This window comes from Lissotriton helveticus, chromosome 4_1 (genome assembly GCF_964261635.1).
Source record: "Lissotriton helveticus chromosome 4_1, aLisHel1.1, whole genome shotgun sequence".
NCBI classification, from domain to species: domain Eukaryota; kingdom Metazoa; phylum Chordata; class Amphibia; order Caudata; family Salamandridae; genus Lissotriton; species Lissotriton helveticus.
The window spans coordinates 593,200,483-593,223,450 of record NC_136063.1 but is presented as its reverse complement, the minus strand read 5'-3'; the positions used below and the strand labels follow the sequence as shown (position 1 = coordinate 593,223,450).

The 22,968-nt window shown below is 42.8% G+C and overlaps 1 protein-coding gene across 4 annotated transcripts in view; it reads left to right on the top strand.

Annotated features, from left to right (window-relative positions):
* The window catches only part of MTFR1 (mitochondrial fission regulator 1), a 324,993-nt gene that overhangs the window by 237,865 nt on the left and 64,160 nt on the right, over positions 1-22,968 (top strand). For all 4 annotated transcript variants that reach the window (XM_078687236.1, XM_078687237.1, XM_078687238.1 and 1 more), the window contains one exon: positions 4,154-4,395. In XM_078687236.1, coding sequence (XP_078543362.1) covers positions 4,154-4,395 — 242 coding nt within the window. The remainder of the gene's footprint in view (positions 1-4,153; positions 4,396-22,968) is intronic.

The following is a 22,968-nucleotide window of genomic DNA, read 5'->3' as shown; positions in this document are numbered from 1 at the left end:
TAAAAGAAATATTTAAAGTGGAGACATACCTTTTTTCTCCTTTCAATTACTTTATTACTTGGGTACCCTAGTTTAGGTGTATGATTTAGGAGGATGTGTCCTGGCAGTCGAATTTCCTTCTCTCCCCTTTAATTTGAGTACATTAGAGCATTAGTTCAGCTGCAGGTTATTACTGACGTTTGGGCAACTAAATATATTGTGCTTATCTCTCAAAGACCCACTACTGTGAGGTTATTTTCTCTAATGCTTTGATGAGATTTTCTGTTTTCGACACACACCTCTACCGTACGTTATTTCCTTCCCAGTCTGTACATCACAACAGGACAGACCGGACTGACCTTTGATAGCAAGGATCTCCCAAGACATTCTAGGCACCTGAATCTAGTAGAACGAACATTAATGACTAGGGTAAACCTAATCATTTAAAACTGTATCAGGCAAGAGTGGCCCTTCATGGGTGATCATGATGGAATGTTCATGCCGCAAGGCACCCTAAAGCCCCTTTATTTCAAAGGAGCATCTTATCTTTACAGAAGACAAAGCCTTTGGGAAACACATGGTCCTTAGTGTCTTGGCAATGCACAAGTGATTGGTTGATCCTTATTATTAATACAGCAAAACAGATCTCTGACAAGCAGTTAATAGAGATCCAGACAGTGTCCTCATAACACAGCACCATTGGTTTCTAAGGGGCTCAAGTCACGCCGCTATTTCAATATGACTGGTTCTGGAGCACTAAAGAAAAATAATGGCGATGAATTTGAACAGTCATACCCCAGGAGACAGATGAATCAAGGATGCATGCAACGTCAACAGCCACCCAGATTTGGACCCCCTGTAACTTTCTGTCCACAGATGCTGTTGCAGTATCAATTGTGTCAGGGTCCACGTCACCCTTTTCCTAGGAACCAGACTCTTTTAAAAAAAAAATGTTTTTATAGGAAGAGGCTGATCAAGGGGATGAACAAGGAAAAAGGGCCCTCAACACCTGCACTGAAAGCCTCCCCATATTCCCTTATGCAGATACGGACATATCCAGGGAACCAACACCACAAGCTTGGCTATCATCAGCGTGAGTGACAAACTATTAACAAAAGAACACCTGCCTGTTAACAAACAACTATGTTTTGTTCCCACCAGTGATGCAAACAAATTAGATAATCACCCCGCATTGCCATCCTTTTTTCTTTTCTTACAAAGGCTCAAAGTTTTCATAAACTCAATGCCTGACAGCAGAGCTCCAGATATAAAAATATGTCTAATAAAAAGATCAAACTTTGTTTCACCATCACATACGATTCCTCCTGAGGTACATCCCTTTTAGCAAGCATTGATTAAGGATTTCTCCAAATCCATGCAAGACAATAGGCATCCGTTTCATACTCTCTCCTTTCAAGGAAAGAACATTCTGAAAACGTTGGGTATTGATTCAGGTATAATAATAAAGCCAGTGTGTGAAGGTGGAGCAAGAGTTCTACAGAGAACTGAAGTTACAGAGTTGAATGCCTAAGACTTCTTAAGAGCAAACGGAACAACAAACCAATTCCAGATTTCAGCCCAAATTGACTGCTCGAATAAAACTGCTTGCGAAGGAAGGACTCAGCCAAAATTAGATAACCAGACACCAGGTGACTTTCTTTAAACAGAGAGCTCAGTCGGGCACTGTTTTTATACACTCCCCAAAATTCACAAGCATAGAACACCCCCTCCTAGTAGAACTATTGTCGCAGGACTGGGTCTGTTTTGGAACCATTGTCATAATTTGTGGATCTCTTTTTGAGATCTTTTGTGAAACCAATGCTTTCCTTCCTACAGGACACAAAAGTTGTATTTTTTTGAAAGATCAGACCTTCGATCCAGAAAAATATATCCTACTGGGATTAGTCATCAAAGCGTTTTACACAAGCATCCCCCAGCTTGAGACACTAAATACAGTACATCAATTCTTAAAAGAGTCACTTCTGGATTAAAATGCCCCTGTTGAGTTAATCATGCATTGTGCCTCACTTTGGATGACCTGAAATTTCTTCCAATTTGAATACCAACTCTTCTTACAGGTTACAGGAACTTCACTGGGGAGTATCTTCGCTCCCAGCATGGCTGACCTCTACATGCACCATTTTGAGGAAGACATTCATATAGCCAGAATTCAACGCATACCATTCTTCTATCATAATCTGGAAATGGTATATAGATGACTTCATCATATGCTAAAGTAATGAAAAAAGTGCCATATACTTCATTACTTGGATCAGAACATGTTACCCTCACTTGAGATTAACCATACAATCGATAGACATCTAGCATTCCTTGATATGTTGATCAGTGCTGACCATGGGGAGCTAATTTCCGAAGTATGCAGAATCCCAACGGATAAAAATTCTTTTAATCAGAATTGGCACATCTTGAATACAGGCATCATGTTCTTGAGAAACTACTATTTGCCTTCAAATGCAAATGTTTCAAGTTGTTCCAGGCAAGACTAATCAACAAACTGAAAAAAGACACACAAGCCCAGACTTCACTACTAGTGCTCTCTAAAATCACATTACATCACCCTTCTGGAAATTGTGGTGTTTGTCAGCCCACCCAGAAACAAAGCACATTAAATCTAGGTCTATGTGTCCTTTAGACACTAATTGATACAGCTCTGGCGTGATATACCTTATTGTATGTCCATGTGGCCTACGAATCATAGGAACGACCACCCACACAGTAAAAACAAAGATTAAAGAACACCAGAGTAATATTAGGTGCAAAAGAAACTCACCACACACCTCCTCACGTGGTCACCATGAAAATGACATCCGATGGACCCTGATCAAAAAACCTTACATCAACAGAGAGCCTTTATCGAACAAACGTTTCCTAAAAGAACTGTGGATTTTCAAACTTTGCACCCACCTAAATGACCTCAACAATAGGATACCATAGATCTCACTAAATTGAGCTCATTTATTGTCCAGCCTTAATACCGGCTGCTTGATGGGTTTAGGTGGGCTACCTTTTTTCCAACGTTTGTCAACATCATCTTCTGCATTTTTGAATAGGCTATCTAATTATTAGACTTTGACTTATCCTATCCTTTGTTAGACCTTCATTGGGCCGCCTGCTTTCCAAGAATATTGTGCAAAAGTACAGGGTTGGTATATTCAAAATAAATCCTACAGGCCTCCATATCTTTGTATATCTCGCACATACAATGTACACACCATGCAGGTTACAAACATGCACAGTAGTCACTTGGGATGTTCGCGCTCTGAATTTGGTAACCACGCAGAAGTGGAACTTGACATGAATGGGCCACGCAGCCTCCACTTTACTGATATGGATAAAAGGACTGGCCACAATTAGTAGTACACTAAACAAGGTACGCTGCCTTTAGCTCTCTGTTTGCAAAACCCATAACCGGGACAGTAGTGAACTGTTTGTGAACGAGTGAGGCTTGGTGCACCCTTCCGGGTGACAAGACAATTCCAGGACCTCACTTCTACCGCACGTGCTAGATTAGCATGACACCAGGGTCTAAAATAAAACAAGCAGTATATCAGATACTTGCAGTGAGGCCCATGGATCACGAGAACACAGTGCACCATGTATGGAAAATTTTCATACCAACAACAGTACTACAGCTAATAAGCAAAGATGGATGTCAAGTGTTTGAGATATTTTATAGTCTTTTTAATTGTAGCGTTCACTTGAGTATATAAATGTTTCTAGTTAACATTTCTGTGGGGAAAAGAAATAATCTATTTAAATTAACATTGACAAGTAACTGGGCTTTAAATTGTGACACCATATTTAAATGTGTAAGGAAAGGTGTTGGGCCACTTACTTATTTACTGTGCTTGTAGTCTTTTAGTGTGGCCCAAAACTGTACGTTTGTAAGTGATGGGCTTGTTTGGTACCTTTGCACAATGGTATTTTTAAACATAATGATTTCCTTTTCATGCGTTTGATATTTGCTGTAACGTATCACATATAAGAAGAAATTGATAGTTATTCCTTCATTTTCTGTTCTTTACCTGTGATTGACTAATGTGGGGCATAATACGTTGATGTGCTGAGGTTTTAAAGCTGTGAAACCTTGGTGCAACACCTTAGCTAAATGAAATAAACAGAAGTAGATTCAAATATTCTTGTTTAATTACAGATCAGAGGTTCGATGTAACGAGGCACTTCTTCCACAAGAGAATATACATGATTATGCTAGACTTCCAACTAGACAGGTGTCCTTGCCTAACCTGACAAGAGAGGTGTCGGTAGAAGACCCGCCTGGGGCGAACAATAATGAAGCTCTCCTGAAGATCAACGCTCTGGAAAATGAACTCGCCACGCTACGGGCACAGATAGCGAAAATCGTTACCTTTCAAGAACGACAGAATTCAACTTCAGGTGTGTATGTTCAGGGGCGTAGCTTCAGGTGGGGAGGAACACCCCCCGCCCCCCCCCCCCCAAAATAGCCACTCTGTCTGTTACGAGAGAGCTTAGTCTGTTCTGCTGCCGTTAATCATGTGTTTATTTTTATTAAGATAACTGGGACCAGGAGGAGGAATTGCTGAGAGTCAGACGGGGCCCTGAGCTCAAAGCATACATCTGAATAAAATTGTCACAATCGCGCCAGGGCAATGGGTCTCTCTCTGCCTGTCACTCACTCCACTGTGCTGCTGGGCTGACCCCTCAGTAAACTAACTAACGCTCATTACTTCGCCCCTTTATCAGGGTGTGGCATTTATTAGCAAAGGAGCAGGATTAATGACTCCTTGACTGAAGTTCATGAAAAGAAACAATATTATGATTGTGTATGAGCTGATGTACTGATTTTCACCATGGATTCCCCAAAAATATTCTATTGTTAATCTTAATAAACTTGTTATGCCACAGAGGGAAATGTAAGCATCTTTTTGTGCTTTTGGTGTCTTGAACCCCTCAGAATCCATACGACTAGAAACTGAGGAAGGTCCTTCTCTTTTTGTGCACCAGCTCTATGGAACAAACTACCTTTTTATTTATGCACTATCACTGACCACAACTGTTTTCGTATAAATGTTAAGACTTGGCTTTTCCACAATTAACTGCTTCCCTTTACTTGAGTTGACCCAGGAGTTTTGTCCGCAAGCGCCATGAGACCTTTGGGTGATTTGTGCCCTAAAGAAATGCCCCTGATTTGATTTGAATAATTAAAGGTTGTAACATTTTATAAGTATGTTTAAGGATTGGTGTAGAGGCAATACTGGGCGGTTGTGTAAGTAGTAACATTTCTCAACAAGTGAAAAGATGGCTTCTATATTTCTCAGCATGAATCTATATAGGAAGAAATGTTTTTTGGAGATCAGAAATCCAACATGAAGATAGTTTTAGAATTAAGACTTTTTTGGTAAATCTGAAAATCTGGAAAGATTACGCCACCATCAGACTTGTAATCTTGAAATTGATATGCATGGCTGTTTGATTCCATAAAAATGTTATTATTAAAGTCTATCTTTAAAAAAAAGTTCATCTGTATATGCACAAGTATTAATAAATAGGTGTATAAAATGAGGGGGAAAAACATTATTTTGATAAAGTCCAGCCGAACTCACCAGGACTGAACTAAAAGATTCGACCTACTAATAAGTATTTCAGCTTTCTTCAGCAATTCCTCCCTTTTTTTTTATTTGATACCATGTTTTATAAAGGAAGAAAACCACAGACCTGGGTATTTAATTTTGATAGGATTCAAAGCAAAAGCAGTTCAAATAAGTGTAAAAGCAGTTCAAATAAGTGTTTAAGATGGAAATTATTCACTGGACAAATCTCCGTTTTATCAATATTTAAGCTGCAGCCGTACAATGCAGAAGCGTCAGTGGCTCGCGAAGAAAGGTCTCAATAGTGTTCCGGGTTAGTAATGTAGAAAAGAATGTCATCTGCATATGCAGACAATTTTAGATGTAGATCTTTAAACAGAAAGCCAGTAACGTCGGTGTTCTTACTAAGTCGAGAGCAAATGGGTTCTAGAGCCAGAATGAACAACAGAGGGAACAAGGGACAGCTTTGTCTGACCCCTCTAAACAAGTAAAAAAGGAGAAGGAAAAAACATTTATAAATTGAGGCTTTTGGGTGTAGAATAGTGTATAGCGATAAGGTTAATAATTTTAGGGCCCAAACCAAGGCATAGACTTGAACACAAAATCCCAATTAACCCGGTCAAAAGCCTTTTCGGTGTCCAAAGTAATAACTGCAAAGGTAGTCAATTTCTGGTACTAACTGAGCATATTAAAGAGTTTGCATGTTATCCGATTTAAACCAACCTTTTACAAATCCAGTTTGGTCTCATCCCAGTAATTTCAGAAAAAAGGATTCCAGACGGATAGCAAATATCTTTCATTTCATAGCCAAAATTTACCAAAGAAATTGGTCTATAACCTGTACGAAGACAAGGATCTTTATTACCTTTTGGTATGATACAAATTTGAGCATCCTCATATGAGCCTTGAGAAGAGGTTCCGTTAGAGTTCCAATCATTTAGGAATTAATATTTGAGAGAAGTGTTAAGAGAAATTCAAATGAAAACCGATCTGGAACTGGTGCTTTTATTCTCGAGGGAGTTAAATACAAACCTAATTTCATCTGTCTCTAAAGGTGATGAATCAATATCAACAGAAAAGGATTTCTTTATTGATCAGAAATAGTCTGTAAGTTCATGTTAAGTTAGGAAATGTTCACGTATAAAGCGATTCATAAACCTCAAAAACTGATTGAACAATATCAGCATCTTTGTGCTTGCTTCTTATAACCTGATTCAGTTTTTGTCCTTTCCTTTTTAATTTTTAAATATAGCTAAGAATTGTCCAGATCTGTTTGGTCCCCCATAGTACTTGATACGTGAATTTAACATAAAAATAAGATGCAAATTCTGTGGAACATTTATTAAAATGTTATTTTGCTTGAATCAAATTATTCTGAACTTCTTTAGAATTAGATGTATAATATGATTGCTCAAGAGTTTTAATGTTTTGGGTAATTTATTTTAATTGTCTGGCAAATGATCGCTTTTTGTTAGAAACACAATTAATAGCACAGCCTCTAGACAACACCTTGAAAGTATTCCATATCTTTGTAACCCATTAATCCTTTGTATTATTTTAGGTGAAACATTCTTTAACAAATATCTGTAAAAAAAAGTCCACAAATTTAAAATCATTCTGAAGAGCATTATTAAACCTCCATCGGTTTCGGTGCATGGAAATTGAAAAGACCTCTAGAGTAGTAAGGACTGGTGCATGGTTGGAAATTAAATATCTCAAATACCTGTGCTAATATTTTTCCTCTTTTTTTTTTCTTCCCAAAATACTTTATTGATTTCCATAAGAAAGATACAAAGAGTAACACTGTATCAGGGTTAGCATATCATATATGTAAAGCAAAAATATAATGTGTATAAAAGCATACAATAAGGTTATTACTCCTATGAATATCAAGAGGCTAACCCAAGTGATCAGTAGTGAAGGAAGAAAGAGAAGCTAAAAGAGAGAAAAAAGAGGCGAAGGATACAGGAAAACAAAGATTAGACGAGCAGTATCATCCTGAATTCCATGCAGTTGTGGGCACAAGAGCAGTTCAATATTGATAGGCCTACCACATAACAGCCTAGTACAGGTAATAACGATTAGATAAGAAGATACAAGGGATACGTCAGTAAGGCACGAGGTGTGATTCAACGACATACAGTAGTATTCATGGAGGTTTGTAAGAGTCAAGATAAGTGTCCATAGAGTTCCACATCAACCTGGATGAGGGTTTCCACGGAGAGTTCTGTAATGAGATGTTATCTGCCCCTCTGAGATGAGTGATCCAGTTTATCCAGCCCATATAGGATGCCTTGCTTGTGTCCTTCCAGTTGGCAAGAACTATTTTCACCGCAGATGTTAATAAAAGGTCAGCGTCAGATCCTAAATCCGCATTCAAGAAGGCCATTGGTAGGGTGGAGAATGCTTGGATCAAGGTACAGTTAAACATACCAGTTAAGAAGGCACATTTTTTTCCAAAAAGCTTTTCTGATGCACACTGAAAGATGGGCTAAATCCCCAGTTTCTTGATTAGTTCCAGCATGTTGCGTCTCTACGGAGACCTAAGGAAACTAATCGGGCAGGAGTCCTAAATGCTTTGTGTAGTAGCCAGTATTTGGTTTGGGAGAGGACCGGGGAGATCTTATTGCTTGAGACAGAGTTCCACAGTGTGTGCGATATCTGATCATTTGGTGGAGCCGGGATTGCTGATCCCAGAAGGCGATAATCTTATTATTAAGTTTGGAGGTCTTTGGATGGAGAAGTTTATAAATCTGGGAGACCTGGTGGTCCATTTTGTTAATGTTTGAAACAAACAATGAGATTGATGGTTGGACGGTGGTTAGTTTGGCTTTGGAGAGGGTCGTTCTGATTTTCAAGAAGTTGTAAAATTCAATATCAGCTAAGTTCTATCTCGATTGGAGGTCTGTTTGTGACTGGGTATGAGGCATTTTCCAGTTGGTATGGGAAAAGGATACCTTTTTTAATCCATGTGTCTAGGGATAAAGTTCTGCCTTTATACAAAATGTTTCTATTGAACCAGAGTGATTCCATTTCGGAGCCTTTAATACTATTCTCCAGTTTCTTATCTACTCTAAGAAGTGCTATTTTTAAAAATGGACTTAGAGCTATGTTGGTAAAGCCTATTCGTTGTGAGAAGTGTGAGGAGTGTAGCCAGCAGGTGGGGAGATCCAATATGAGCCTTGCTTTGCAAGGAAGGCTAGTCTGGTATAGTCTGAAATCAGCTAGATTTACACCACCCAGGGGTTTATCCAGTCTCAATTTTTTTTATACTAATCTGTGCTTTTTACCATGCCATAGGAATTTAGTGATGAGGATATCTAGGAGGATATCTAGTTTGGGGTGAAATTCGCCTGACAGTAGAAGGGTAAGCATACTGATTAGGTAAATATTCATAGGGGTGATCATCATTTTAATAGTTTCGATTCTACCCCACCACATGATGAATTTCGGCACCAATGAGTCTAGGAGTTTCTTTATTTTTCCTAATATTATTTTCTCATTCTGGTGGCGAATATCCATTAGGTTACTTCCAAATTCGATGCCCAAATATTTGATATAGCCGGTTAGCCATGTAAGCCCAGATTCTCCCAAAATATCTCTCGTACAATGGACATTTAATGGACTGAGTTCAGATTTCTCTCTGTTAAGTTTATAACTTGAGTAGCCGGAGTATTCCATGATTGTGTCCATCAAAGGGTTCAAATCTCGAAGAGGAAAAAACACGATTTTCAGCAGACATGCTTGCCATCTCAAAGTGGGTGACGGAAACTGCCTCCAGCTAAACCCCGGAAAAACCGAGCTCATGCTCTTGGGTAAAGCATCTACCATCTGGACGGCTGACTGGTGGCCTGACCGTTTGGGAGTGGCCCCCATCCCAACTCCTTTAGTAAAAAACCTGGCATTAAAACAGGACCAAACCCTTACGATGAAGGATCATATTACAACTACTATTAGCTCCTGCTATTATAGCCTCCACCTTCTGTGCAAGATATTACCTTTTCTGCCAGAAAAACATCGAAGAACCGTGATCCAGGCGATGGTTATAAGTCGCCTCGACTACGGAAATGCTCTTCTGGCGGAAGTGGGCAAGACACTGTTAGCCAAGCTACAAGTGATTCAAAACACTGTGGCAAGAATGATACTAAATCGTCCTCCCGGCTCTCCCTCACTTCCTTTACTGAGGGAGATTCACTGGCTTCCAGTGAAAAAAACGGTCTTTCTTTAAGATCTGTTGCCTCACATTTAATGCCTTGAATGGAAAGGGTCCCCTGTACTTACAAAAGAAGCTCATTAAACAGATCTCGGGCTGTAATCTTGGGTCCAATTCATTAGCTCTACTAAAGATCCTCCCTATACGTCTCACCCGTACCGGGGGCAGAGCCTTCTCATATGTTGCCCTAAAGTACTGTAATCAGCTCCCTTTGGCTCTGCTTAAATGCACATCCTACTTGGTCTTCAGGAAACATCTGAAAACTTTTTTGTTCTAATTTACATCTATAATGGTTCTCATTTTTTCCGTCATCATTGTTTCGCTAAGTAAGCGCCGAGATGCCCCCGGGTGATTCGAGTGCTATAGAAGAGCCCCCTAACATAACATAACATAACAAAGCTGTAATTGATGTTTCCGGTAGTTCTATTATTATTAAAATGTCATCTGCATAAGCGGCTAATTTTACCTGGATGCCATTGATATCCACCCCCTTAATGTTAGAGTTTAGTTTCATATCCTGGATGAGGGGTTCCAATGTCAGAAAGAATAAGGATGGAGATAACGCGCATCCCTGCCGAGTACCCTGTTGTAATGGGAAGGGTTCTGAGAGTGAGCCATTAACACCAATACGGGCTGATGGTTTTCCGTAAAGGGCCATCACTATGTGTATATGGTCCTCATCTAAGTTGTAGGAGTGCATACATCGTTCCAAAAAAGCCCAGGAGACCCTATCAAAGGCCTTCTCAGTGTCTAGGGTGATAGCTACTGATGGCTCTGATTTAGTAGCGTCATTCTCTAAAACGTGGCACAGCAGGCGTGTGTTATTAGACATACGTGTACGGAGGAAACCAACCTGAGAGCTACTTATTATTTTCGGAAGAACAGCGTTGAGTCTACCAGCTAAGATCTTAGCATATTTTTTTGCAGTCCACATTGATCAGGGAGATAGCTCTATTATTTTTCGGTGAGAGGTGATCCTTCCCCTCCTCCAGAATGACTATTATTTTAGCTTCTGACATTGTGTTTGACGTGATCCCTTTAGATGAGATGTGACTAAAAACTTGTTTCATGGTAGATTTTATTTAGCTAGTCTAGGAAGGTCTTGTAGAACAAGGCTGTAAAGCCATCCGGCCCAGTGGCTTTGTTATCTTTTAATGTTTTAACTGCCTTTTCAATTTCTGTAAGCTTGATTTCCTGTCCTAAGCCCATTGTGTCTTCTCTAGTTAGTTGTGGCAAGTTAAGTCTATTGAGATATTTGGTACATCCCTCTATGTTAAGGGTCTGATCATTCTTATAGAGATCTTGATAGAATGCTTTAAAGATCTTAAGGATATCTTTGTTTGGTATGTGTTTGGTTGTTATAGTCTTTAATGGATGAGATGACGTTCTGGTTCTGTTTGTGTTTGAGATAAGAGGCGAGTAATTTTCCTGCCTTGTTTGATTCACATAGATTAAGGGCTTTATGTTTATTAACCCATAACCCATATCCCTGCTCTCTCACTTAAGATTTTATTGTACTCCTATTTATTTTGTGTTAATAAGGTGAGGATCTTCTTCTCAAGTAAAGAAGTAGCATGAGACACTTCTAAGTTTTTGATCTCCTGTTTAAGCAGATTTAGTCTCAGATTCGGACTTTTGTTGATTTTTGTCTTGATTTCAATTATTGTACCCCTAATGGTGGCTTTCAGTGCGTCCCTGAGAGTGTTAGTGCTGGTCTCAGGGTTATCATTGTGTTTAGAGTCTGAGATAGCTTCCTCGATTTTCTTTTTATCTGCAGGGTCCGAAAGTACATCGTTATTGAAGCGCCATCTCTTAGGTATGGAATCATTGTGGCACCCTACCAGTTTTAGACTAATACACAAGTGTACGACACTAGTCTTGGGGCTATGTCTGAGTGCACAATTAAACGTGTGTTGGGATCCAGAGATGAGAATATAGTCTATCCTGGTGTAGGAGTTGTGAGGGGTGGAAAAGAAGGTGTAGTGTCTGGATGTTGAAGGCGCCAAGCGTCCTTAAAGTTAAATTTGGAGCAGATGGTTTGGAGTACTCCGTGTGAGTTCGTAGAGTGATAATGGCAGTTGGACTGCCTATCCTTTTATAGGGTCTAATGGGATGTTAAAGTCTCCTGCTACTACAATGAGGTTATCCTGGGGGAAACCTTCCAGAGTATTAGATACCTCAGACCAGAATTTTGGATCGTCGGAGTTGGTGCCATATATATTTACTTCATGAATTAGATTCTGTCCCTTTCTCAGATGGGTAACCAATTATCGCAAGACTGGCCTTCCAGCGAGATATTAGATCTTTTTTATATCAGTGTTATTACTCCCCATTTCTTTTTATCAGCAGGGGAGCAGGCCATTTGAGAAATCCAGTTACCTCTAATTAATTTAGCATCGTCCAGAGACAACTTTGTCACTTGTAATAAGATGACCTCACCTTTAGTTTGGTAAGATAGTCCAGAATTTTCAGACGTTTAACTGGGTGGTTAAGGCCTTTGACATTCAGGGACACTATATTAAGGTCTGTTGCTAGGATTAATGTGTTGTTATGGGCCATCAGGTAAGAGGTTATGTGGTAGGTGCGTCGAGTATAACCACATAGAAGTGCTAATTTGTACTAGGAGGAAAAATGTGATAGTAAAGCTCAGCAAGAGCTCCCCAAAAGGGAACAATTCCATTGTGTTTCCCATGTACATTGTAACAAGTCTAAGCAACATTTTCGGGTGCTCTTGTGCGCCAGGTCTTACTATTTGCCTATGCATGAAGGTGTGCCCCACATAGATTAGGGAAAGTAAAGATGTGAAAAAGGAAAAAGAAACCAGAAGACAAAGAAAGTAAGGTCTAAGAAACCCCAAGGTACATATCCAGTCATTACAGAGAGCATTCTGCTGGCTTTGTGGTACCTCCCTCCCCACCATCAGTCCCCCCTCCCTTCCCTCCCCAAAAACCTCAAATGTAGGAGGTGCGACGGAAGGATCGTCATTCTGTCTCTTGGAGAATTAACTGATTGGAATAACTAACAACGTAATTCTCCCAAAGTTTACACATGCGTTTGATTAAGAATATGTATCTACAGAAACTTGACATTCCATATTACAGTGTCTATAGACAAATAACTTATAAGTAGAGTCTAAAAGAGGTAGAAGTCTAGACAACTATAATATGAAACATCTACAAAATTAGTGATGTCAGCATCACCGAATGGATGATACACTAATTTCTAATTTAAAACATTTGTAGAGCGCAACGTCCACCGAGCGGTTTCTTGGCGCTAACAAGGTCCGGTTCACTGAGGATTGCAGGGGTAAGCAAGTTTATAAAAGGAAGGCCTGTCTAAACAGGAACGTTTTGAGATCCTTTCGAAAAGAGACATAGTGGGTGGCAAAACGTAGGTGATCAGGCAGAGAGTTCCACAAAGCAGGGGCCAGGGTGGAAAAATTGGCACCACCCCACTTTTTCCGCTTAAAACGGGGGGTTTGGAGGAAAGCTTTGGAGGAGGACCGGAGCTCTCTGGAGGGAACATAGTCGCTAATCAGCGAAGCGATGAAGGCCGGGGCAGTACCTTGCCGGGCCTGGAAGGTCATACAGGCGGTCTTAAAGAGGGAGCGCTCCCTGATAGGCAGCCAGTGGAGCTCCCTAAGAAGGGGGGAGGAGTGATGGTAACGTGGGAGACCGTAGATAAGCCGGGCCGCGTGGTTCTGCACCACCTGGAGCCTCCGTAAGCTGTATGCCGGAATGCCATTATAAAGGGCATTGGCGTAATCCAGCCGTGAGATTACCAATGCGGCCATGATCAGTTTGAGAGCCTGGGGGGAGAAAAAACGGGAAACAATACGGATTGTCCGAAGGGTGAGGAAGCAAGAGGAAACTACGGAACTGATTTGGGAGTGAAGAGTGAGGTGACTGTTCATTTTCACTCCCAGTGTTTTTACTGTGGCTGAAGGGGTGGGGGCGGGACCAAGAGAGGGGGGCCAAAAGTGGGGGTTCCAGGGACTGGATGAACCACCAGTGAGAACCAGCTCGGTCTTCTCCGGGTTCAATTTGAGGTGGTTGTGGTTCATCCAATCCCTGATGAAAATCATAATGGACTGAAAATTAGAAACAGAGAGAGAGGAAGAAGACAGGTCGAAGATGAGCTGGAGGTCATCTGCATAATTAAATACAGTGACCTCCAGCTGCTGAAGAGCGAAAATAAGAGGGGAGATGTAAAGGTTGAAAAGTAAGGGGGAAAGGGAAGAACCTTGGGGGACACCACAAGTGACGGGGAGTGGGGTGGTCGTGAAGGCTCCCAGCCGAACCGCCTGGGTACGGTCCCTCAGAAAGGAGGAAAGCCAAACCAGGGCTGTTCCCTGGATTCCGGCCGCCTTGACACGGGACAAGAGGATGTTATGGTCAACCGTGTCAAAAGCGGCGGAGAGGTCCAGGAGCACCAGCGCCTGGTGTTGGTTGTGATCCATTCCCTTCCTGAGTTCATCTAGGACCGATACCACGACTGATTCGGTCGAGTGCCTGGGACGAAAGCCAGCCTGGCGGGAAGCCAGCCCCCCATTTGCCTCTACGTGGGCACTGAGTACCGCGGTGACGTGGCGCTCTAGTACCTTGGCTAAATAGGGCAGTAGGGAGATGGGGCGATAATTGGCTGAGATGGTTGGGTCCGCGCCAGGCTTTTTCAGTATGGGCACTATGGTGGCAGCTTTGAGTGCGGGTGTCACGACTCCCTGGGCCAGAGAGTTGTTCAGGACAGTGACAGGGGGTTCAGGGCAGCAGGAGTAAATTTGCTGCAGAATGCGTGCAGGGCAGACATCTGCAGGGGAGCCCGATTTAACCTTAGGTAGAATCTCCAAGAACACTTCCTGGGTAAGGGGGGGAATAGAGGTAAGACAACTTGGGACGGTCTGAGGGGGAAGATCGACGAAGGCAGATGAAGGCAGATGAAAGGGGAGGGATGTTAGCCTTGATGGTAATAATCTTGTCTAGGAAATATGAGTTAAGTTGGGTACATAAAGACTGGGATGGAGGAATTTGGGGTGAGGCTCTGTCAGAGAAGGCTAGATCATTCACAATGTTGAAGATCTCCCTGGGCTTGTTTTCGGCTGACGTGATTTTGGTGGAAAAATAGGCGGTTTTGGCATCAAGGATTGCCGTTTTATATTTGGCAAGTGCAGAGAGGTAGAGGGTTTTTAATGAAGGACAATAGTCCTTCCTCCAGTGTCTCTCTGCTTGACGAACGGTCAATTTAAGTTCTTTTAAGTTGCCATCAAACCATCTATTAGAATCCTTGGGTCGACGGATGGAAATACGGCGCAAGGGGGCTTCAGAGTCACAGCCTCTGGCTAGCCAGGCATTAATTGCCTCGGCTTGAGAGTTTGACGAGAGGCCAGCAAGGGTTGGAGGGGAATTCCGGAGCAGGGAGGTCAAAGCAGGGAGGTCAACTCTATTCCAATTTCTGGCCCATGTGTTTTTGGGGCGTGGGATTTTCGGCGCTGGTTCAATTAAGATGAAAAAGGAAATGAGGTCATGATCCGACCAGGGGCAGGGAGAGACAGTCACCGGGGAAATTGGGAGGTTGAGGGACCATACCTGGTCGAGAATGTGACCGTGAGAATGGGTGGGAACCGAAATATGCGGCACCAAGTTCAGGGAGAGCAGAGAATCTGTGAATTCCTTCGAAGTGGCGCACTCTGAAGGGTCGGAAGGCCACGAGGTAGATAATGGTTTAAGACACTTAGCCTGTCGTATGGCGGGTCGGGTTCCTTCTTCATCCCGCGCCCAAGTCTAGGGAAGATTTCCTTTTGTTGGTGGCAGATTGCGTAGCATCCAAGTCCTGAGTGGTCGAGCCTTCCAAGAATGATGCGAGATTCCTAGGGTCATCGAAGTAGTGATTGCTACTACCAACATTTATTCTGAATTTGGTAGGGCCGACAAAGGAGAATTTAATGTTTTTGCTCCGGAGTTTGTCGCGTAAGGCAATAAATCCCTTCCAGGTGTCAACAGTAGGCTTAGAGTAGTCCTGTGTAAATATCATTTTATGGCCGTTCCAGATGAGTTGGTGATTCTTACGAGCATGATAAAGGATAGCTTCTGTATGTTGAGATCTCAGTGGTTTGCAAATTATAGGGCGTGTTTGTCTTGACGTGGATTTAAAGGTGGGTATTTTGTGCGCACGATCCAGTTCGAACTTTAAGTTGGTAAATTTAGGAATCCAATCCTCAAGAAAAGCTAAGCATGAGCCTGCCGAATCCTCCGAGCCATCCGGGACCCCACGTATTCGGATATTGCCTCGACGATTGCGATCTTCAAGCTCCGCTGGTTGTTTTTGTAATGTTGATGTTAGTTTTGTCAAGGCCTTCATCTCCTGACTTGAATTATGGGAGATATCGTCTACATCACTAATTCTTTGTTCGGGCAGTGATCTGTTATTAACTACATTTATGTCCGCCCTCATGGCCGCTAATTCAAGTTGAATAGCGTCTGTAGTTTGTTTTGTGGACTTAGCTAAGTCATGGACGTCCGCCAGTTTTTGGAGAATCTTATCCAGTGTACTGTTGATGTCCGGTTTAATTTTGAGCGGAGAGTCCGAGGGTGTAGAATCACCATTGTTCCTTTTTTGCTGGTGTAGTTTAGATTCTCTGTCCGCCATTGTATTGTGGGTCTCTTGAGTGATTATTGTTCTTCCAGAGGTCCTTCTGATTGTCTGTACTAAGTCAGGACAATGTGGGCACGTTGTTCCTGTATTCAGGCTTGCGTTCTGTCACTAGTTATCCTTATCTAAAAAGGCCCTTGATGGGTTTTCCCCAACGGGTCACGGTCCCGAAATTCTGAGGAGCTTATCGCGATTGAATATCCTTTGCTTGAGAGTTGAATGTCGGATCGTTTAGGAGACTGGTGCGGAGGTGTTGATTGGATGAACCAATGATCCTGAAGCACTACGCCCTAAGGTAGCTTGGCTCGATTTTGATTCTGATTAGAGGCCCTCTGTAGGCGCCATCTTGAGTGTAGGGTTGATGGTGTTGGTAACCTCTGGCTGCTATTGTATAGGTTCCTTGCGCCTGGGTTATAGGTTCCTTGAGTCTGGAAAGCATCTGTTGGCTCGTGTCCTCGCGATTTCACGCTGCCCACTTGCTATGTATTTGGCGTGTACATAACTAACGTCTTATTGGCTGGTGCTATGGAGTTGCACAGTTTAATTAGTGGTGGGGTCACTCTACAATGCTGTCCCACGGGCTGGCATTCAAGGCGCTAACTTGGAACCATCGCTATGCCTCTGTGAGCTTTGCGCCATTGCTGTTTTTTAGGCAAGCTCACACTGATTTGGATCACAGTGGTTGAGCTTGTTCGCACTTTTCTGTACTTGTTGACTGTTATTATTCGTGCTTGTGCTGGCCAGGGACAGTGGGTAGCGTCTGATATTTACAGCCCCAAGAAACACACTCACTCGCACTTAATAACTAGTGCTTTATTGTTGGCCGTATAAGTGGCTACACGAACAAGTCGGGTGAGCTTGCGCGCTGGTCCCATTAGCCGCTCCTGAATTGACTCGCGGCAATCCTTAGCAACAGCCTGCTGCATGCGGGTTATGTAGCGTCTTAAAACTTTCGCCCCTGATGAAGTTGCTTCTGCCTCGTGCAAGGGCTCTGACATTGTTGTTTGTGGCTAGACGTTAAGAATGTCCCTCCTGCCGCCATGATGGGATCAGGCAAAATCGTGCTGGCTAAATCGAACCTTGCCCTGCAACCCCTCCTTTATTGAGTCTTACTAAGGTTACCTCATTAATTATTGGGGTCTATATGCTGAGAGAGGGCCCTCACGGTGTTGTCGATGCGGCATGTCGGTAAGCAGGACCTCCTCGTAGTGTTTGTTGCACAGGTGCCATTTTGTGTCGATGTTGACTCCCGACGAGTGGCAAACTTGTTTTCCGTTTTGCTTCCAATCTAGGATCTCTGTGATCGCTTCATTTGCACCATCTTTTGCAGTGCAGTGTCCGCTGCCTGATTCCCTCCTTGCTGAGGTCCAACAGTTCAATTAACTTTGGGAGACCGTTCTTTTCCGATCCGACGGAGCGATGAGATCAGGCATCCATTACATCTGCCGTCCAAGCCACGCCCCATATAATTAATGTGTGACTGACAATTATGTAGGAGAGTAAAATGTATATTCTCTAGTGCTGGGATTACAAAGTTGCCATGCATCTACAAGAAAACATTTGAGTAACAGCAGATTTACATTTCTTTTGCATTTTGTTTGGAAGATCTATCAGAGTTCCCGTCAATAAAAGGATCTAAAACTTGGTTATAGTGGCCTCCCGCCCCAGTAATCAGGTAATTAAGGTTACAATTCATCAATTTGTGAGAGAAGTCAACCCAAAATGTATTTGCATGGGCCCATAAACTTTAAATGTGGTAAGAGGAAGACAGCAGGTGAGAAAAAAAACATTATGCACCCAGGTTTGCTTACGTTTTAATGTTTTGCTTTCATAAGGGTGGGTTTCTTGTAACTAGGCAAAATGCATATTACGCTTGGTTAAATATGAGAGGACATGCTGCCTTTTAATAGGATATTTAAGACCTTTAGAATTCCAAGCATTTACATTTAAATTGATTGGGAAAAATACATGTAGAGATAATTAAACAACTTCATGCAGAAAAAGGATCTTACAATGAGAAAAATGTATAAGAATCACATAGCAGTACAGTTGAGGAGAAAAAGGGGAATGATAAGGGAGAACATTTCTCCAGTGTGGGACCCAGAAAAAAAAACTAGAGACTAAGGAAAGTGAGCAAAAGATATAGAGAGAAAATACACATAGCATTCCTACATTTAACACAAAAAAGTGGTGCTGGTGGAGCCACATAGAGAAGATGGCACAGCGTCATTCTGAGAGGGCCAGGAGTGCCAAAACACAAGGCGAGAAGGTGAACCACATGAGGGACCAGGATAAATGTGTTCCTAAATGACAAGCTGGAAAGTATAAGACATTAATTAGAAAAACAAAATAATAAAGGCATATACATCCACAACAACTTCATACATACCAAAAACATACATAAGGAAGAGCCCCAAGAAGAATTATATCTTTAGGTTTCCATGGCTACTCCTGGGCATTCATCCAGTGATCTGTGAAGACTATTTGGGTCATCATAGACTTCAGTGATGTTTTAGTTGTATATGTCACTCAGAAGCTTCATAGATAAATTCAACTAAATCTTCCTTTAAGAAAACTGAAGTTAGGATGTAGATCTAAAAAACACCTATGACGATCTGCAGTAGCTTTCACAACATCTTGTGGGAAGTAGAATTTGTAGCCAGACCACAAAATCTATTTATTAGCTTTTGCTGCAATTATTACTAGTAATAAATCAGTATATTCCAAAAAGAGGATTATAACACCTCTTGGTTTTGGAGATGATGAAGCAATTGATCAACAAACTATTCTGTGAGCTCTGTGAATGTTTAATCGAGTTGTGTCTGGCAAATCAAGGACCTTGGGTACGAAGGAATGAAAGAGAGAAATAGGGTCACTCCGTTCTAAATTCTCTGATCTGCTATAAATCCTCATGCTGTCAATTTTCAAGACCCTTGGCGTGTTTTTGACAGTGGAAACATTCTTTTGAAGTGAGCCAATTTTAGCAGATTAGTGTTGGGGATCACTAATCTACTGTTCAACATCAGTTCACCTTTTATCTAGGAATTACAATTTCCCATCCAAACTTTGCAGGTTTTTTTTATATATATATCTTCCACAAATAACCTTAGAATTCTTATTTGCTCCTGTGGTAAACCCAAAGACACAGATGCCCAAGGAGATAAAGGGGCTAATTCACAAAGAGCCTCCGCAGTCGTGGCGGAGGCTCTGCAGTTCTGGTGGAATCTCCGCAGTGAGAAACTGCAGTACGGAGATTCTGCCACAAGTGTGGAGACACTTTTTGAATCTGGTCCAGACTGTTTTTCTTTGGTTACTTATTTTCTGCTGAGTTAGCATTCGCAGAGAATTTACAGTAAGTATTTAATAGCAGTTTAGACAATGTTGAAGGAGAAACTGCCTGACGTTTCCTCTACATTAACGAGCACTGGAGAACAAAGGAGTCTGGATGTTAATCTGTGGGACACAAAGTGAGTTTTCTTCACTTGCAACTTTCCCAACCATCCCATATATTGACAATAATGGTACAAAGCGTAGAATAAATATAGGAAGTCTAAGAATCAAGGGAGCTGTTATATGATTGCAGATTATAAGTCGCTGGTCACAAAAATGAGCAAACCATTAGGAAGCTGGTACATCATTTTGTTTTATTTTGAAAAATGTGAGGTGAACGTAAACAGAAGACTTCGGAATTACACCATTGACAGAACTGCGGTAGGAACTGTAGGAGAGTAGGGTCTGCTATCCTATGGTCACCCCATTTTTTGCTTTTTGCTTCACTGGTTTTCGACTTAATGTGGCTGTGGGCCTGCTAATCAGACCCACAGCCCTGCTGTTCTCTTTCTAAATTCACACCATGTATTTTAGGTACATCACCAATTGGGATTTGGGTTACTCGTATGAGTCCCTGTACAGTGTACTATAGGTACCCAGGGCATAGGTGCACCCAAGGCCTACCAGGGGCTGCAGCATATCTTTTGCCACCCCTGGCTGGCCATCCAAACTGACACAACCGGCTGATCACTCAGCTGGGGCAAGGTTGTGTAATCACCCCTTGCTTAGATATAGTATACCAATGTCTAACCTTATATCTGGACACATATGCACCTATAAGTCACTCCTATGGCAGGCCTTAACAATCCTGAAGGCAGAGTGCTTGGTTTTATGTGAGATGGTGCTCTAGCATGAGCTGAGCCTGTCTGCAGCTTTCGGAACCATGTCCTTATAGCTGTTCTAGGATAATGCCATACCATATACTCTTAAGTGCATTATAAACCTCGCGGTTAAATGCTATCTTTGGTTTGGCTTTATCAAAACATGTCGTGTAAGGTGTCATACGCTTTGGAATTCTACCCCCTCGCCAGTCCTGGCGACGGGGGTAGCATTCCACCCTTCTAGAGGGAAAAGACATGTTACTTCCATTAATCCTGGTTAAAGTTAACCAGAGCCTCAGCATCACAAAATGGATGCTGCTGCCACAAACACAAGTCTGACCTCCTGCTGCTGGGAGTCCTTCCAGCGAGGGAGGCTTGGACGATAGGTTTCCTGTCACAGGGAGGTGCTAGCACCACCCCAGACAGGAGATAGTGGATTGGGGCAGGGAGGGCTGAATGAAAGGAGACACTGCCTGGGGCACACAAGGTGTCCCATGCATAGGCCAGTTTAAACCGGTGCTGGGTCACTCCAGCCCCAGCTCTGGTGTGTAACCACCCCCTTCCTGGGTCACACCCACATGAGGGACCTAGCAGGTAATCCAGCCCCTAGATTTGGTATATAGGTAGGAGCTGTTGCCTTAGACTTTAGATATATCGTGACTGAAACTCGGATACGAAACTCTGGACCTTCGCCATCCTACTTGACGTAGAAGACTGAAGAATCTCCCTTGTGGTCAAGGAGTGACCACCCTGTGCAAGCAGGCACCATCAAGCGCTCAACCGTTTGCTTTGTCGTTGCTCCCGCCGGAGCTTGAAAGCAGAGCCTGACAAGACCCGGACTTCCAGACATCCAACAACCCGATCCACAGCAAAGCGGAGACTCGTGGAGGCGACGAGAGACGTGGGACCGGCCATCTTGGAAAGCCAGCGAATTGCTTTCCGTGCAACTTCTGAGGCACCCTCGAAGTTGTGCATTGGGGATTGAGAAGCCCCAGCCCCAAGCACCAACTGCACCGAAGATCACCTCTCCACACTCACCGAGTGCTGCGTGGGGCCCTTTTGCATTTTCCTGCTCGACGCGTCTGTCCGGTCACTTGCCCGTTGGCTAGTGGCCTCTGTGACAACGAAATCTGAAATCTACACCGCTGGTCTGGTTGCTCCAGACTGGCCCTTGCTTCCCTGCAAAGGAGAAGCCCCTCAGTCCTTGCTGGCCTGAGTAAGAAGCCATCTTCGATTCCTGCGTGGGTTGCATTTGCCAAGGCCTGTTGACTCCGAATCGAGATCCGGCACCGCCAACAGCGAGAGCCTTCGTGGGACAGTCCGTATCCAGCTCCTGGTCGTTGTCGACACCTCCTGGTCCACGTGGCTGCAGAGACAAGCTTCACGACATCACCTGATTGCTTCCCGACATCGCCTGGTTCCTTCCTGGTCACTGGCTAGTGACCCAGACTCTGTCCCCTCTGCTTTCAGGTACTCTTCATCCTCGATCCACCCTTGGATCCAACCGGACTCTTCTCTCCTGGTCGCCTGCAGCATCTTTTCTCCAAGGCTCCATAGAACTTTGCGACGAAACCCGACACACTTTGACACCTATGCACCAGCTTCCTGTGGGTGAGGTAACGCGAGTACTGCGTTGCTCCTGTAAAGAGTAACTCTCCTAATGTCCTAGTTTCAAGTGGTTAGCTTCTAGTCCAGTCGGAAGACTCCTAAACCTTTAACTTTCTAACTTAACGCACCCATTGACTTCTATGTGTGCAGGAGTGTGCATTTAGACACTGCACCCGCATCCCGTGGCCTCCTGCTCCCTAACTATTGTTAGTACAGTGTAGCCCCAGCGATTCCCAAGGCCCTAGGCCTTACCATTGTTCGTGACGTGGTTCTTATACCACTATTTTAGTATATGGTTTAACGGGCCACCAGGGCCTATCCATATTTGTGCAACTTATTGTATGCTATATTAAGTAACTTGTTATGCGCTTGTGCTTCTGTCCTCATAAAGAGTACAGAGGGTTGTTTTAGAAATAAATACATATATATTTTGAATATATAACCTGTGTGGTGTCCTTTCATTTGGTATTAAAGGGATTGCATATGGTAAAACAGCTGGCTTCACATGCACTCTTGAGTTTAGCCTGACTGCTTTTGTCCATGCTACCACTAGGATAGCTGTTCTATAAGGTTGACTTTACAACCATCACCATAACGGTTGTTTGGACTGGTGCAAGGTGCTCACTAGAATAGTGAACATCATATACCAGGCCAACTTCTCACAGGAACAAGTAAGTAAAACATTTAAAAGCACCAACGGAAATGTACTGTAAAAAGAAGAGCTATGAAGCACTGTGTGAGGAGAAGTAACTTACAGGAGCTCCAAAGGGTTGGCATACACGTC